Genomic DNA, 17,480 nt, shown 5'->3' with positions numbered 1-17,480 from the left:
TAAGCTATTTTTAGTACTTTAAAATATTTGTGCTAGATTTAAGATAAGCTATCTTGTTTTCAAGGATAAATCCAGTAATAGTTTGTCCTTGCTGCATATAGACTGAACTCTCCAAAATGTTACCCACAGATTCGGTACCTGTCTTAAGAGATCTGCAACTTGAAAAGTTGTCCAGCTCTCAAACTCGTCCTGAGATGGCAGTTTTGTGGCCATGTCGCTATCCTGGGAGAAAGGCTTGATCTGTGTGAGTAACTGAACTGYTGCTTTGCTGTTTTTTACTGAACTGATGTAGAAATCCTAGGAGGAAGTCCTTTTTGCAACTTTTTTCCTGTTTGCTCACTTAAAGTGAACGCCTAGAAAGGGTGATTTAGGAAGTACCAATGTTCTTGTGTGAGTGACTCCAGTGTAAGGAAACTGGTTGTTTTATTAACATGTGCACATATCTATCATTACTGAAATCCATTAAGTTTTGCTGAAGATCAGCACATAAAACATGTGAGTRATTTAAATATGGAAACTATTTTTCATACCTATTACAAAAAGTATTAGTGATAGCTGTCTTTTGCCTCCCTTGAAGTCCTCGACTCAGATGCTTGGTTCWGCCTTCAGATTGCATTTGTCGTGCTTGTGGGTTTTGACATGTTGTGCTCTGGTGTTTAGATAGAGAAAAAATAGAGCTCAATTGCAGAACTTTCATTTCCTTATTGTCACATCACATAATGTCATTTTTATGTCAAGTCTGGGCATCATACTTTTAGACTCAATTCACTTTGTTATTCTAAGGTGATGTATGATCTAAAATTGTTGGGATCTTCATGGGTTTGTTTTTATTCTCTCTTTTGATTATTCTTCTGAAGAAAAAATTTTCAGGCAATTAATTTTAGTATTACATTATCTTTTCAACATGTAAGGATGTACTGAGCCAGATCATAAGATCACCCAGCCCAGCATCTGCTTTTCTGACTGTGGTCAGAAGGGAGCTGCCTTGGAAACTGGATAGAAACAGGGTGAGCTCATAAGACTTGCACACTGTGCTCCCAGTCCCCTGACATTTTCAACTTGGGGACCTGCTGGTCTGGGTGAGATTTCAACTTTGTGTCACCCCAGAGATTCATGTTTGGAGCAATGACCATTGTTCAAGGAGGGAGATGCACAAACAGGCAGAGCCAGGAATTTCTCCAGAGCTGCAGGAGGAGTAAAACTTTTTTTTTTTTTTTTTGTGGAGATTGGGGCTCAGATGGAATTGAAGGAGCAGTGCCAGCAAGGCTCAGGATGGGAAATTCTGCTCCTTTTCCACCCCTGTCCCTGTCTAGACATCTCTGAACTTCATCCCCGCTTCTCTGTCCTTTTCTTCCTCTTCACCTCTATGTTAAACAGAATACACTTCCAGTTGGAGGCAAACAGGATATGAAATTTTTATACTGGAGAAGGGGGCAGGGTACACATTCTAAAATGGAGCAAGGGGGAAATGTTTGAGAGCCATTGCTTTATAGAATGGGCAATAAAATTGTGAAGATGCAGCTGCAGCTGTTGAAGCAAACCCAGATTATTTGCTCAGCAGTTCTCAGTCATCACAACAGCACAAATATGAAAGCTTCCATAAAAGGCCAGAGACCAAGGAATGTTATATTCTGCTTTCCAATTATTCTTCCTTTCCTGTTTTGTTTTCCCATTGTAAAATGGAGTTGGGGCACATGTTCAAAAATTGAAATGGATGTTAGCTAAGCTGAAGTGTCTCATCTAGTATCCTTCAATTTTTCCCGCCTGTATTTTTACTGTTAGAGTGACTGACAGGTCAGTTGCTGCCAGTGAATACCTTTTTGCTATTTTCTGACTTGGCAGAACATCAAATCTTGCAAAACTCAACTCCTGGAGTTTCAGAAATAAGATAGAAGCTCTTGCATCTTAAATGTGTCCTGCTCAGTATAAGCTCCCGGTGCCTGGTTGGCATATTATAAAAAAAAAAAAAAAAAGTTGAATTTCATAGTGCTGCGCTGTGTTCAATGTTTCATAATGTTGGCTGTGAGTTTTTCCAAGGGGGGCAAAATTTTCCAGGCAGGAGGCAGCAATACTCTCTTCCACTGTGTGCAAAACCAGAAGAGAGGTGCATTTATTCCTTAAGAAATTTTTTCTTGCCTAGTTAGAGTGCAGGAGTGATTTTGTCAGTTGTGGAGCCTTCACRCATGGCGAAGGTGGGAAGCAGCTGGGTAGGAGATGTGTGAGTTTCACGTTTAATGGCTGCTTATACGAAACAACAAAATAACAGATGGCATCAGGTGTGAAACATGAGTCATGTGAAGTGCAGATATTTCTGTGGCACAGGCCTGTTTGCTTACTGAGTAGGTGGCAGCAGTCCTAGTTCAGAACACCTCAAAGGCACATTAAAAATAGCRCTTTAAGAACTTTGCAGTTCAGTGCGCGCTATCAGCCGTACCTGCTCGTCCTCCTACGATTGCCCATCAGTCCAGGAGCATTTTCTGCAATAGTGAGGTGCGAGGAGCTGCTCCTGTTGCCATCTGCCCTCTGCTGTCCCACTCCTCCTGCCCTGCCGGGTGCTGCAGGGTGAGCTGGAGCTGTGCCCTGCCCCTGCCCCACCTGGCTGTGCTCAGCCATCCTCCCTTCCTCCCTCTCCTGCTTTCTCTCTGCTCTCCCCCAGCACTGAATTGTGGCTGATTCTTCTCTGTTGACATTGCCTTAATTTGTATTCTGGGCTYGTGGGACAGTGTATGCAACCCACCTCTCTCCACTGAGTGAGGCAGATCTGTTTGGGAAGGTCAGGCTCAGTTTTGTGCCCTCAAAGGRGGTGTCCCACAAGTGGTTGAACCAAGGGGACTGTAAGACTTCAAGAAATATTTTTCCATTTTTGTTTTAGTCAGATTAAACATAATGACAAGAGAAAAAAGAATAAAAGCAGGGAGATGGGAAGGCTCGTCTGGGATCCTGCATCTTGTCTCGATGCTGCTGTTGCCCTTGGCTYGATCGATGCTGGAGTGTTTGTCCTCAAGTGTGTGTAACAGAAATGGAGAATATTGTCATGCACTTCCACTCTCTTTCCACCACCCTCAAGGGGATTATTTTGAGAATTGTTGGCTGGAGAGCCTCAGATTTGATTACTGATTCTGCTCAGTACCCTCATACTTCTGTTACTCTGTGTAGTGTGTCACCTTCCATGGTGTGATAAATCCACATAAATATGCACACTTGAACACGTGCTGGCTGTGAGGGCTGTACTGGGGGAATTCTTGAGCACAATACTGACACTTCCTGAGTTCCCCAGATAAAGRCAGGCCACAGAAATGGTTTCTTTCCAAACTTCCAGGTGCTTACATAAAATTTTGAAGCAGATTGTAGATRCTTGAATGTGAAACAGCACTAGCCTAGGGCAGGTCAGGCTCGCTTGCTACTYGAATGTTCCCTGGAGCCTTCTGATCTGCTGTGGACACTGGCAGACTTCAAAATGTATTTGGGTTCATGTGCAGAGAGTAATCTGCTGGTTTTGCTTGTATCTTACTGGAGACATTAACATTTTAAATCTGTACTGCTTATAACTTCACTCCTCTGAGAAAAGGTAGAAATCTGTTCCTATAGATTTAGAAATTTCTTTCTCTTTTTGGAACCCTAATAAAAAAAGACTTCTTGAGAACTACCAAATTGCAGAGAAATCTAAATGTGTGCATTTTATGCACTGGGTATTTTGACCTCTAAAGAGAAATTCATTCCTGATACAAACCCCATAAATCAAACAGAGTTAACAAATCTTTGCACCATATATTTGCAAAATATTTTCTAGAGTCTGAAATGTACAAGCAATGTAGAGAGGAAACTTTTACATGCTACAGCTCCTTGGCTTTTTGTAAATTAGGTTCTCAATTTGTGATTTCATAGGTACTTAAAAGACAGCATAAAAACTCTTTCCTAGATCATAACACTGGCATTTCTTGCTAAATACTCTCTATATGTTCATGAACATAAGCACTAAATGTGTTAAACTTATCTCAAAGCTTTCAAAGTCAAGTTCTGCTTTACAAAACCCTGTAGCAGCTGCAAGCAACTTGTTTTACTGGATGTAAAATTGGAATACTGCCCTCAGGAAAATRTGCTTGAACAAAATAACTCAATGAAATATTACTGCACAGAAAATATGAACCATTTCACTGTGTGTTTCTTCCTCTTTTATACAAAAATAATGAAAGTAACATGACTTACCACATACTCCTTTATTTTTCTCCCAGGCACAMATGTTGGAGTTGATTCCAAATAAGTTAAAGGAGCAGTTTCTCATGTCTGCTCTTCCTCCTTAAACTGTCCCATATGTATTTTGTTGTTATTAGTGTGATTGACAGGCTTGGCATTCATGGTGGGTGGGAGAAAAACATTCTTAAAGCAAAAAGCTACAATAAATTTGTAGTCTAAATAAGTCCACAAAGAATGTTGGAAAACCAAGTCTTGCTTACAGCTATCTGTCTGGAAGTTTGATAAAAGTCTTCCTAATTGGTTTTGTCCGTTTTTAATTTTACAGGAAATAAAAATAGCAACATAATCAACAGAAATCACAGAGTCTGAAAGGGAMCTTGAGTGATCTTGGCAGGGCTTCAGCAGAGAGGCAGGATCAAACACAACTAGAGGAAATTGGGTCAGTCTTGGAAATCAGTTTGGTAGCCCATTTTTCTGAGTTCTTGGGGAAACAATTGGGTTCACCATGTCCTTGAGTGGAACAGCAGGAAGATCTGTAATAAATTTTGTGCTCTACTGAGGGAGGGARCAAAAGAAGGTGTCTCTAAGGATAATTGCTGTCTGAGCACCAGATGGGCTTGACTAGGACATCCTCCTTTTTGTGAAGAAGCAAACSCAGTTTCATTGGCATTTGCTCATAAGGTAGGGGTTTGGGAAACTCTTGTTAAGTCTTTTTACTTTCAGCACGCTCTTCAATTTGGCTGAGTCTTACTGAAACATGAGGTGTCTAAAATGGCCCCARAATTTATCCCATGGAGACCCCTTCTGGCCCAGGGATATCCTGATAGACTTTAGGAGTGTGTTTGTTATGCAGCACCCATGTCATTAACMAAATCCTGAATGTGAAACACCAGGACAAACTCCTGTGAAACTCTACTTGAAGTAATTTTTGAGTTTGGAAATGATTCACMGATATCTTCTCAATGAGAGTCAGCTGAGCTCTTAGAACAGTGCTTTAACTACATTTCTCCAGTTTGTATGTGATGATTTTTGTGTGGGACCTCAWTAAAAGCATCAGTGATAATCTTAGYTTTGTGCCCCTTATCTGGGTAGCTATCAGAATGAGGAAGGAAATGAGACTGGTTTTGACACAGTTTGTTCCTGAAAAGTCAGTTTTTACTGCCGAAGAAATTTAKAGGTACATTGAGGCCCAACATTTGCATTGCATATTTGTGAGAATTGATGTTGGGCCATTCTGTAGTTTGCTCTCCTCGTTGCCCCCTTATGTTAGAGGGGAGCTGTTTGCCCTTCTTTAGTTATATGAGGTATGGAAATGCAGTTCAAGAGCCTTGCGTCCTTTGTGACTGAAGTAGATTATTTTTTATAATTTTGTTAAGTCAATTAAAGAGTTTTTCWGAGGCCAAGAGGAACCATGCCTGCCTAATGTCTTCATAGATCTTTGCAAATCTCCATATTTTCTGTCATTTTTCAGTGTTTTCCTCCATTTATGTGAGCATTTAGTACTGCAGTAGGGAGAATCACAAGACATAATATATCAATGTTTGTCCAAAAGTTATCAAAGTCTTCATGCCACGTGGTTTTCTTAGATGTCTGTTTTTCAAGTTTTGGTACGTGGCATTTCTTGGGATCACAAAAGACTGAGAGCCAAAGAAGCCTCAAATGGAAAAAATGCAGACACAAATCCCAGATCCCAGAAAACTTTGAGAATGGTTTGTACCATTGCTTCAGTGAGGCTGTGCACTGATTTGAAGCCTATCACCTTTAAAACACTGCCACTATATACAGTTTGCTACATACACGTGCCCTCATTCTTTATTTCACTCGTTCTTCAACCCATTCCTAGGGCATGTAGTTTCAGCTGAATTTTAATTATTGCCAAATTCTTTTTTTTTTTTTTTGTTAGCATGTTTTTCAAACAGGGGCGGGACACATGACATAAACCCCATTGTGCCAAGGACAATTGTTCTTTGTGTTATCACTCAACCTTCTGAAAGGTCTTTATATGGCTTTTCATTATTAGCTTGACCTTCTCTTTGGATCTAGCAACAGATTCAGCTGTTATTCTGGAGAGCTTTGCCACAACAAACCATACATTAAAAATGTACTCATTCTCATAGGTGTTTGTTTGTAACCTGGATTTTGCACCTAGTTTTCTTTATCTTTTCAAAAATTCATGTTTTTAACAAGTACAATAAAATAAAACAGTAATAAACCTACAACCTGCTACRAAAGTGACATTGTTCATTAGAAATTCTCTTTGATTTTTTTGAAGGCTGGAATTGATGCTGTAGTGCTTGGTTGTGATATCCTTTGCAAGTACTCAGTATTCTTTGCTGTTTAACTGAGCCACTTTTTTGATTATTATTCTTTTGAACACATTGGCAAAACTTGCTGTCAGTTCCTCTAGATACATATGCTGGCTTGTATAGTTTGCATATTGGCTTTATATAGTTTCTTTATAAAACCTTTCCTTTGAAATTCATCTGTGTTGACTYTTCTGATAAAATATGGAAAAATGTGTATGAACAGCTTTCCATCTGGCAACATTTATATGCAATATATATAAAACCTAGTGAGTAAATTTAAAAAACAGAAAATCAGTATTATTTCAATGCCTTGCCTTATTTAAATAAAAATCATAGGCAGTTTAAATTTGAAATGCTGTGGCTGATGCTTGTTTAAWTTTTTTTTATATTCTTTRATGGCTTTTGTTARWATAATGAATTCTCGTTCWACCACTATTGATTTTTTTGAGTCTTGAGCATTGATATGTGTAGCGAGTATTTCACAYACCCATGACTCTTGATATGAAATAAATGGAAAAAGTAATAATAAATGTCAAAGTTATACTTCAGCTCCCCGTGGGCATCATTGCATGGTATTTTATAGTGGAAGATCTCAGCAAAGTCGATCCTCTTGGTCTGTATACACTAAATAGTACAGAGCAATTATATGTTAAGGTGCTGTATTACAGTGTTCCTGCGATACTGACATGCAGTTTTCATTACAAATCTTGTACTAGGTGAATTCACAAAGGTCAGAACTTCAGTTCTCCTGTTTGCTTAGAACAATTGAGATAAAACTGGACAGGATAAATAACTGGATGTAGTGGAACAGGACATTGTAAAATCCAGGACCTTTCTGTAGGTCAAAAGGAGGTCTGAGGGAAAGTGGTTAAATGTCAAAGAGAGGAGGGAGAGTCTGAGAACAGAATCTGCAATATAAAGTTGTTTGGATAAGGTATTTATTGCTTATTGTCACAAAGAGGGCTTGTGGAAGGAAGGAAGGAAGGAAAGGAGCAAGAAGTGATTGTTTTGGGAAGACCAAAGGGTTCAGGGCAGCATGCTATTCACTGTTCGAGAGGGATGGGGTGGAGCATCCGTATCAGCTGGGCAACATCCAGATATTGTTTAGACCAAGAATAACCAGACCTCCCCTCTGCTTCCAATCAGCAGATCCCTGAAAATGAACTTGGGAAAATCAGGTTCTGAGCATGTTAAATAAAGGCAGATGGGTTCCAAACAGGAATGGGGGCTTGAAAATAGGTTGAGAAAAGGATAGAAGATAGAGAAATTGAGGAGATTGGCAAAGGGGAGGTTTAGCATTAGAAGGGTACAAAAAGTAAGGAAAAGGAGAAAGGACATAAGCTGTATAAATAGAGAAAGTTTCTCAAGGTTTTTTGATTCATAAATAGGGCTTTTACATGCCTTATGTCCTTAGCTTGCTGACATACACTAAATTTAATGAGCAGAGTTTATTTGACAGTCAACAGAGAATATGATAAAATCTCAATAAATAAGAAGGACCTTGAAAGCTGAGAGATCAATTTTTAAAAAATTCTTACTGTATTTGGGAAGATATCAGAAAGATATATCAAGAGATTCTATGTTTATGATGATAAATTGTAAATGAAAAATCAAGTAGAAAATGACAACCAGTGCTTTTGAATTTTCTTATTTGACTTACAAAACTTAAACTCAGTAATTTCATAACCTTTTATTCTAGATACTTTTTATTAGTTTGGTTTTGTTTATTATTTAGGTAATGGTAATGTTGTTGAATGTCTATCACCATGGTATTAAGTGAAATAAGGTTGGTAAATTTTCTCTTGTGGTTACAGGAGAGGTATGAAAGGAAAAAACACTCAGTGACAAAGATTGTTTCCACTACTGAATGTGGAGGAGTCTTGTATTGTTATATGCTGAATTAAGTCAGAGTTTAGTGTGCTTATGTCAATTCTCTTTTCATTTTTCTTGTGAACTTGCTATTGCCAACCTTCCTCCCATACCTTTAGCATCTCCAGTTCAATTGTCACAGAGATACTCAAGAAAAACTATGAATTTTCTCACAGGTATTTTCTTTGCACAGTGCCAAAGTGCCTTTTATGATTCAATGACAATGCTGRGTTGTTTCTGTTTATTCCCTTCTCTCTTCCAAAGCCAGAAGCCATCCTAATCATGCTGATTTCTTTCCAAGGAAATATGTGGTGCCTGTTGAAAAAAATGCTGGGGAGTGGTAAGGTTTTGTTGTACCAGCTATAATTAGTGGGGATGAGGGTAGCTGTTGATTGCTGCTGATGTTGGTATCATTAAAGTGTATCTCAAGATTTTGTGCTGTTACCAGGGAATGTACTCAGAAATGCTGAGTTCAGTATCCATTCATACTGGAAACTAATAGAGGATGCTCAAGTAACTCTTTTGTGTGCTGTAAACATTCCTCCGATAAGCTTTTTAGGGTCTAGACATGAGGTGTTTGGTATGCWTCCATCTACTGACAGCATTATAAATATTGCATTTCTGACCTTCAGATTTTCTCTTTTGATCTCTGGTTAAATGATATATTTGTCAGTTTGACACTGCTGACATTCTGTCTGTTTGGTCTAGCATTGTTATATTGTGATTCCTTGTGATCCCATTGTCATGGGAATGATAAATCTCAAGTGATGAAAATACTTTGAAGCAGTGTGGGGAATAAACACACTGGCTAAACTTCACTTGCAACAAGACTTTTTTTGTTGTAAAATGCCTAATTCAGTGTCCAGTATTAATGATTAAGGTRATGTTGATGTATTTAAGAACATTGCTGTTTCATCAGATAGTATAAAGGAGGATGAGCTGCTATTTGGGTGGATACTGAGTGTCCTAATAATGGTTTCAATACAATTTGCCCTTGCATTAGTTTCCCCATGCACTGCATTGGGCAAACCTGCAGGACAATAAACAGAACAGTGGTGGAAATAGAAGCTTCCTTCTTTCCCTCGGTGTTGAAAGCTCACTTCTCTAGAAATGTTCTCTGGAACTGGTGAATATTAACTTCACATCTAGAGAAGTGAACCATAAACTACAGGAAGTGAGAAGAAATAAACACAAAAATTTGCATTCCAGTATAATGTTTTTCATATGCTTGTTTTAAGTTTTTGAACGTCTCAAAAGCAGTCCTACCTTAGAATTCCATGCCTGTTTTCAAAAGTTGATTGGATGTATGATGTGAATAAAGACTTGATAATGTTACCTGCATTCCTGATAAAATGAAGTCTGTTTAGATTCAAGTATTTTATGAAAAGTCAGTGGGAGTTTTTTATGCATAACCTTCATGTCCTTGTTCCTTTCTTATAAAAATGAAATGAGAACTTTCAAAAAAAAATAAAGTTGACAATAAATGTCAGTCTGATAAAAACCTCACCACTGACCTTCAAAGCAATGAGATTTGACTGTGATATGGTTATCCAGCCTAGAAGTTACAAATGAGATGATGCAGTGATGGTTTTCGTCCTCTGGAAYGTACACGTTCTGCATAACATCCCACGCCTCATTTGTCACCTCTTTTCCACTGTCTAGAGTATGATCTATTATTTCTGCTTGCAATTTTGCATCTCTCCATTGTTGGCAGACTGCAGCAGACAATTGMATTCCCTGGCAATTCTCTCCTCTTGGTCAGCTGTGTCCCAGTCCATAATGCTCCATGTGCTGTGCTGTATATATGATCRGCACATGTGAGTGTAAAAACTATGGGAACAATTGCTGGCCCTGACACACCTGTATCAGCAAAATGAAATGGAATGGCCCACAGCTTATAACTGATTAGAAGTTATTTAATGTCCTGGTGAAATTGCTTTTAACTGTATTCCTCCCTGCTCTTTCCTGTTTGCTTGGGTGGCTGACCTTTAGTTGGGCTTTCAGGCACAGACATCATTTCACCTTTTAGAGCTGCTGTTCTGCCCCAGCGTGTGCTGCAGGCACTCTGATCCAGTGACCCCATTGCATCACTGACATSATGCCTTCAGTGCTGCTTAAGTGGCCAGTCCAGCTTTTGGATTTCTACTGACAGTTTGCAGGGTGCTTMCATCAGCTTCAGTCATGTTTTTGTTTTTGTTCTAAAGAAAGCTCAATAACATGTAAGGGACAATAGCTATCAAGAATTTTCAGGTTGCACCCGGAAAGCCTTACTCATGAAATAATTTCTTTGTTTTCTGAGGATCTTCCTCACTTCTTTTGCCCCTAACTTTATCCATCAAGACTTCATAAATAATTGCAGATCCAAAAGGAAGCTTGAATTGAGGAACTGAAAGAATTAAGTGTCTTAAGATCTAAGATTCTGCTCTGGATGGASTGAAGTCAGGAACGTCATGATACTATGAATAATTATTTTGATTTTCCTTTTAGTTCTCATGACAGATGAATTTCACTCAGCTCTCTCACCTCTTGCTGCTTCTCCCCTGTGAGTCAACACTCTAAGAGTAGAACTGCAGGAGACTAAGGTCTGAAAGAATGCAATATTTTTGTGAGGGTTTTGCACACTTTGAGTGTTCTAATAAATGTTCCACACGATTTTTTTTTTTTTTTACATTCACTTCCACAGAATATGCTGCAGAAAACGGTTAATCTGTTTATTTTGTTTAGATATCTAAATGGCAAATCTCTAGCAGATAAACCCATTAATTTTTATAAACTGAGTAAGCAAAGATAAAAGTGCTTTCAGAAAGGATGCCTTTTAGTGGACTGTTTTATTAACATGACCCCAGAATCACTCAGTTGAAGTTCAGGGAGAAGGGCTTGAATCAAGTGAAGTGCTGTTTATTTCCGGAGGGGATCTTTCTTAATCCTCAATGTGCTTTGCTTAATGTTACAGAATCTTGTGGGGGAAGTTAGTACTTGCTGCTCTTTGAAGTTACCAGCTCAATTCTGAAAWCTTTGCAAGAGAATGGAACACTTGGCTGGACTGACACAGCACAAAGGMGGTGAAATCACATCACTGTTAACAAATGTTTCTCAGCACGTTTTGAGAAGATGAACTGGTGTGACAAAGAAGTGAAGAGGATCAATGGTAACTATGCATTTTACTATTTTAATAACATTTCAGATTATAAATATCAGCTCATTTCCACCTTCTGCATCCCCTTCCATCCCCTCAACCATGATGAGGACCACAGAGAATGTGTACTAACACAGACTGCACTGAGGAATAAGCTATTAGTCAGTTGTAGCAAGTGAGAGACTGTGTTTTTTTCAGTCAGTACTAGAGTGGAAACAGAAACCAGGGAAGACTTTTTGAATGGTGAAAGGCATTTTAAGTTGAATAGCTTTCTATCTAGTGCACCTGATTTCGTATAATGTGTAACTAGTAAAGCTTTCTTCTAAAAGATTGGCACAATGAAGTTGCAAATCCATTTTGAAATGGTCTGCTTGATTTGAAGAACGAGTAGTGAACTTGGAGGTGAAAGTTGCTCTCACCAAAAGTACACACAGAGCAGATGTCAGTGGCCACATACACATACTGTACAGTTTTTTCCACTTCTTCAGGAAAATGTATTGAATGCCATTTTAATTAGATTTAATTTCACTATTCTACATTTGTTTCTTACAAGATTAACAAATATAATTTGAAGTAAGTCACTGCAGTGGCGAATCTCCTATCAGCAATACTTAGACATATTTATTGCCCAGGAGAAATTCCAAAAAGAATAAAACACTAGTGAGCCAATCATGATTTAATTAGTTCTTTTCCTGGATATTTTTTCTATATATTATTATTCTGAAGTTTAATAATGATGATCAGAAACAYATTGCAAAGCAAAACAATGAACAATTTTTGCAACGGTTGCAAAAACCTGCTATCACTGAGTTACTCAGGGCAATAATTTCTCAGATGGATCATCATGCTCTGGGCCTCTCTTAGCTCTGTTGCTCTTTGTTCAGTGCATATAGGAGATGGTAGCATTTAGTGAAGTACAAAGCACAATAATGTCATGTTGTGGCAGCCCATAAGGGGGAGTATTCAACTGCSTTGGATCCTGAGAGCTCAGGAACAGAGAAAGGAGATCTAATGTGAGGCAGTTGATGGTGAAAAGTAACATCCTAAAAGAAGTGTTTGGCAGTCCTTCAGGCTCAAAATAATTTTCATCCCTTGTATGCATAAAATAAAAAAGCAAATGTCTTACTGAACCAGAATCAGTGTAATTAGTTTTCAAAAATGGAAGGCTGGTTTTTGTTGCTGCTTTTTTTTGTTGCTTTCATTTTCTTTTCCATATTTATGAAGGTTCTAGCTGTAATTTTACCATAGATAGTTGCTGTACTTCTTTTATGTTGATGTTGTTTACAAAAGGGCCTTTTACTGTTAGTGCTGTAACTGAGATGCAATCTAGCCCCAGTACACAKTGATGCAGGAGACATTTGCAGCTGTCAGAGTTGGCAGCTCATTGGCTTCTTTTGAGATCTGTGGATAAAACCCAGTGCAGATTAATGACAAGATAGAGTATTTTTTTTTTTTTTTTTGACAACTGACACTTGGTATCAAGGGGGCTTAACATGACAGCTGAGTATTAGTTTATCCTGGCAAATATTGTGTGGAAGGCTATAGAGTAATACCATTCTTTGGAAAGAAAATGCTATACTTTGCCTTTCATTTGGGAATCTCCTTGTTCTTGTTAAATGCTGTTTACACAAGCAAGTCTTAATGTTCCCCTATTTGTCAGCAGTGAAGATAAATACAGAATTTTTCTCCAGTGTGCAACAGCCTCTCACTGAAGCTTCATTAGAAAAATATTGTGCTAACTCTATAAAATATTTTCAAATTCATTTTTATTGTGACCAGCTTATGAAAGGGAGATAAGTGTTACAGTTTCATCTTCTTGTTGGTCTGCCAGGGCTGGTATTCCCATGTGCATACATCACCTTGTAAACAGAAGCTATGCTATGATATGCTAAGTTCTGATTTTGATACACTTTCTGGTGAATAGGTGTTTGCTGATTATATAACTTCAGGACTTAATGTTTGCTCAATTTGAAACGAGATCTTTAGTGAAGACTTTATTTGAAGATGATCTGCAGTYATTGATTGTAAGCCTAATGGATTTTCTCTCCTCTTTTGGATTGATTGAATAGTGATTTCTGAGTTAGACATTTGGGAATAAGTGATATTGAACACAGATATTTCATGTAAGTTTTTATGCTTTAGTAAGCCAAGTTCAAGAAGTGTGTCAACACTAATTGGAAATAATGCCTTTATCTCTATCAAACCATCTCTGAAAATGGCCAAGAGTATTGAAATTTGTCTTAATGACCCCAGAGACAATTGTTTCATTTTTTGAAAGTTTTACTTTTTTCTTGTGTTTAGAGGAAACAGTCTGAAACAGTAGTTACCACTCCTTTCTCAGGTGAACTGTTCAACTATTTGTCATTCTTTCCCCTTTCCAGAAAAAGCAGTGGTCAAAAGAATGAGAAATTTTAGCTGAGATTTTCTTAGCACAGAATTGTCCTCATGCAGGAATATCATCCCTTGGTGTTGAAGTAATTAAATTGTTCACTGAACAATTCTTTCTCCTTTTCAGTTTACTGTTCATATGTTTCTGGATAAAATATTGCTAGATAACTTTGGAGTCTGGGCTTAAAAATTGATTAATTTCCATTTTATGGACCGTATTATCAGCTTACAAGTTTCAATTAAATTTATGAGGTTAGGTTAGAAGAATTTATGCTTAGAACAAATCACATGAAGAAGGAAATTAAACCTCTATGGATAGCACCAAGGTTTATGTGGCAGGTCATAAGGGTCATACGTGCAATGAGACTGTTGTGTTTTAAAAAGGCATGTATCATATTCAGACATTATGCAAAATATTATGGTATAATATTCTTTCCTGGATGGTAAAGTAGTAAGTAGTTGGGTAGCAAGAAAATGTGCCTCTAGTTAATGTACTCCCTCACTCTCTGAATCCTGAGGAAAAGTCACTGTCTTGAATTTTTGTTGATATATGACTGCTGTCTCCAATAAGGTAGAAACAGCTGAATGATAAATGTTTTCAACTTTGAGCACTTGACCTACCCAACACAGACAAAATGTTTTTAACATTCATAGAAGTGAAAAGTGTCTATGTGTGAATGCACCACTATGCAAGTTAAAAGCACATCTTTTCTGCACCACTTGTAAAGGGCACTGCTCCTACTGAACACTTGTTTACTTATTTAGACTTCTGAAAACCTTAGATGAGTCTCTTATTGAAGCACAGTTTTTTTTGTTGCCATCTCTTCAAGTTTCAGTTAGATTAGCTGAAGCAGAAATAATTCAGAAGCTGACCTGAAACTGGGAATGAAAATGAAAACTRTTCAGTGTATAAATCACAACACTCATCTTGGTCTTCTTTTTGATGTACGTTTTAAATAGATTTGTAAATTCATAGGTGTTAAGGCTGCAAATGACTAATGGTCATTATAGAGTGTGACTTTTTGCATAACAGAAATTGATTTATGTAAAACCTTCTCTGGTTTAACATCCCATGACTGTGGTTGAATTAAAGGTATACTTCATAAGAATATTATGTTGATAAAGAGTTTCCAGTGTTGGTAAAYTTTTCACCAATGCATCTGCACAGAAATTGATGAAGGTGAATGGATCACATTTGCCATGTATTTCTGGTGAGAGATTCAATTTATCAAGATAGCTGCATATTGCATCRTATCAGTCTAAATATATTTAAGTCTATCTCAATAGGGCTTGTCCTGCTATGTCAAAATATGACTATTAAAAACCTAGATCATAGTTAAAGGAATGCCTGCAACTTATTTGAACAAGAGCATATGTTTTAAAAGCCCCAAACCGTAGTCAGCCCCCACCCCAAACACTGTTCGGGGCTGTTACCAAAATCTAAAAAAAGCCAGAGATCCAACACATAATGTATTAGGCTGATTGCTCTGGGATTAATTTTGCTTTTGGTTGTGTAGGACTCAGTGTTTACAGAACTTAGATAAGCCAGTAAACGTCGCCAGCAGAAAAAGGTAATATTTTTTTCTTTTCACTTCTCATTCAAAGATGATATTTTAAAGTAAAAAGAACCCTAAATTTAAAAGTAAACTAAGGAATTAGGAGAGCAAGTATTTTGAAATTGTTTTATGTTGACTGGCATCACATCAAGTGAAACACATTTTCCAGCCGAAGCTGAATATGGGGTTTTTTTTTGGATAATTGATATAAAGAGTTTAATTTTGAATGAATGAATGAACACTTTTAATCACAGAGAAACATTTTTGTTTCATTTTGTGGACAGTGTTCTGCCTTTTCCAATCAAACAAGTATTTCTTTCAACAATTGTTCAGCAAGTGAACCAAACTCACTTTCTTTMCCTGCTTGCACTCCTGTACCATCTGCTTCTCTGCTTTCAGTATAAAGCACTTGCCCATGTGAATGCACTAATTGGCACAAGGACTGTGTTTAATTAAGGGCCTTCTATGATCATTTTAGAGGATGAAGAGAAGATTAAATAGAAAAGAGGTGCAAAAGCTYGCAGAGGGAAATTGTTGCTTGTATGACCACAAAACCAAGCCAGGTGTCTTCTCCTGAATCAGGTCTGACTCTGGTCTGTTGGGCACTGTCAGCCCAAACTCAGCTGCTGCCTCCCCTGTTTGTCCCTTATCCAAACAGGGACATTTCTTCCCTTGCACAGGAATTCATTAGCCATAAACCCATTGGGTAATGTGGATAAATAATCCCAGCAATCCTGATCCCTGCTACCCTAACACTGTCCATGTGCCTGAACCTGCTGGCCCTGTTGTGCTTTCAGGCCATAGGGTTGAATTGAATGCAATGCTTAACACTATTGAACTCTGAGCTCTAAAGATTTAACTTGTTCATTCATGTTCGAAAATTATTYCTTTTAGCCAAAAACCAAACACGGTTTTCAGACCTTTGCTCACATCTGTGCTCACTCAATTTTCTCATTTCTAGGCTTCCTGTCTAAAAGACAGACAAATTTGTTTCCTTTGAACCTAATAATTATCCTCACCTAATTGTTAATATAGGTACATTGCATTATACAGCTGAAAAAGGCTGAAAAGCAGTGATCTAAATGGAAGGTGGATGAGTTTGGATCTTCTAGTCACTTGTAAAGATAAAACGCCTGAGGAGCACAAAGTATGCAGCTTAAGCTTACATATGTGCCTATTTTGAAATGTGAGGGAGTAGAACAGCACTGACTATTTTTCAGKCATATTCAGTGTGAATATGTGCAAAGTGATCTATTACTGTTCAGGTGTATCCAGTTCATTTGTAGGACTGAAGCAATCTTAACAAGGTTGACCATTTTTAATGTATCCATTTAAATAGATGTGGATTAAAAGACAGCAACAGGACAGACCTTCAGTCATTGCTGTAATGAGAAAATAGTCTCAAGCTTGACAAGGAAAGAACCTGAGTGATAATTGTTTTGATGTATTGCTAAAATCTTTCTTGTTTGCTCTGGGACTGATTGAGCCACCTCTACAGCCTTTCTTAAAAGCAAGTCATAAAGGAACTGGCTCTACTATCACATGAAATTCCTTCTCAGCTGCGTCTTCTAACCTCAGTTTGCCCAGGCTTTGCAGGGGCAAGGTTTTTCAAGTTTTTCCTTGGTGGTTTACAGAGTCAGGAGCAGCACTCGACTTCTTTTGGCTCAGATATTTTGGAGAGAGGCTGAGTTGTAGGTTTTGATATCAAATGTACAGCATTGTGTTGTGAGTGACAACATAGTAACAAATTGTAACTCCATCTGTTGTATACTGCTTATTTAGTAGTTTAATTTTATAAGTTTACTTTTCCATTATCTTCCTGATGATTTTACTGAATGAATGTGCTCTATTGCTGTGCCAAGCTGTGTAAAATATCTTTGAGACCACACTATGAATGCRAACACATAAAGTACAATTTAGTGTGACTGAAGAAGTATTGCCAGTTGCTACTTCTTTCCTGCTTAGTCCTTTGAAAGAGTTTTCCTTGATTTCTGCCCCTCACCTTTACCCTGCTGTGTTGTGCTGCTGCCT

At 37.9% G+C, this 17,480-nt stretch overlaps 1 protein-coding gene and 1 long non-coding RNA gene across 4 annotated transcripts in view; one reads left to right on the top strand and one right to left on the bottom strand.

Annotated features, from left to right (window-relative positions):
• BLNK (B cell linker) overlaps positions 1–213 on the bottom strand; it is an 80,982-nt gene extending 80,769 nt beyond the window's left edge. For all 3 annotated transcript variants that reach the window (XM_057380976.1, XM_057381001.1, XM_057381010.1), the window contains exon 1: positions 139–213. In XM_057380976.1, the coding sequence (XP_057236959.1) occupies positions 139–213 (75 nt within the window). The remainder of the gene's footprint in view (positions 1–138) is intronic.
• LOC130582368 (uncharacterized) overlaps positions 1–11,512 on the top strand; it is a 35,332-nt gene extending 23,820 nt beyond the window's left edge. Inside the window, exons 3-4 of the long non-coding RNA XR_008966306.1 lie at positions 130–244; positions 11,323–11,512. This is a non-coding gene — a long non-coding RNA (uncharacterized LOC130582368). The remainder of the gene's footprint in view (positions 1–129; positions 245–11,322) is intronic.
• Positions 11,513–17,480: the final 5,968 nt, after the last annotated feature.

Source organism: Malurus melanocephalus, unplaced genomic scaffold, assembly GCF_030028575.1.
Source record: "Malurus melanocephalus ecotype Western Australia unplaced genomic scaffold, MMel_1.1 scaffold_12, whole genome shotgun sequence".
Taxonomy (NCBI): domain Eukaryota; kingdom Metazoa; phylum Chordata; class Aves; order Passeriformes; family Maluridae; genus Malurus; species Malurus melanocephalus.
This window is presented reverse-complemented; position numbering and strand designations above follow the sequence as displayed.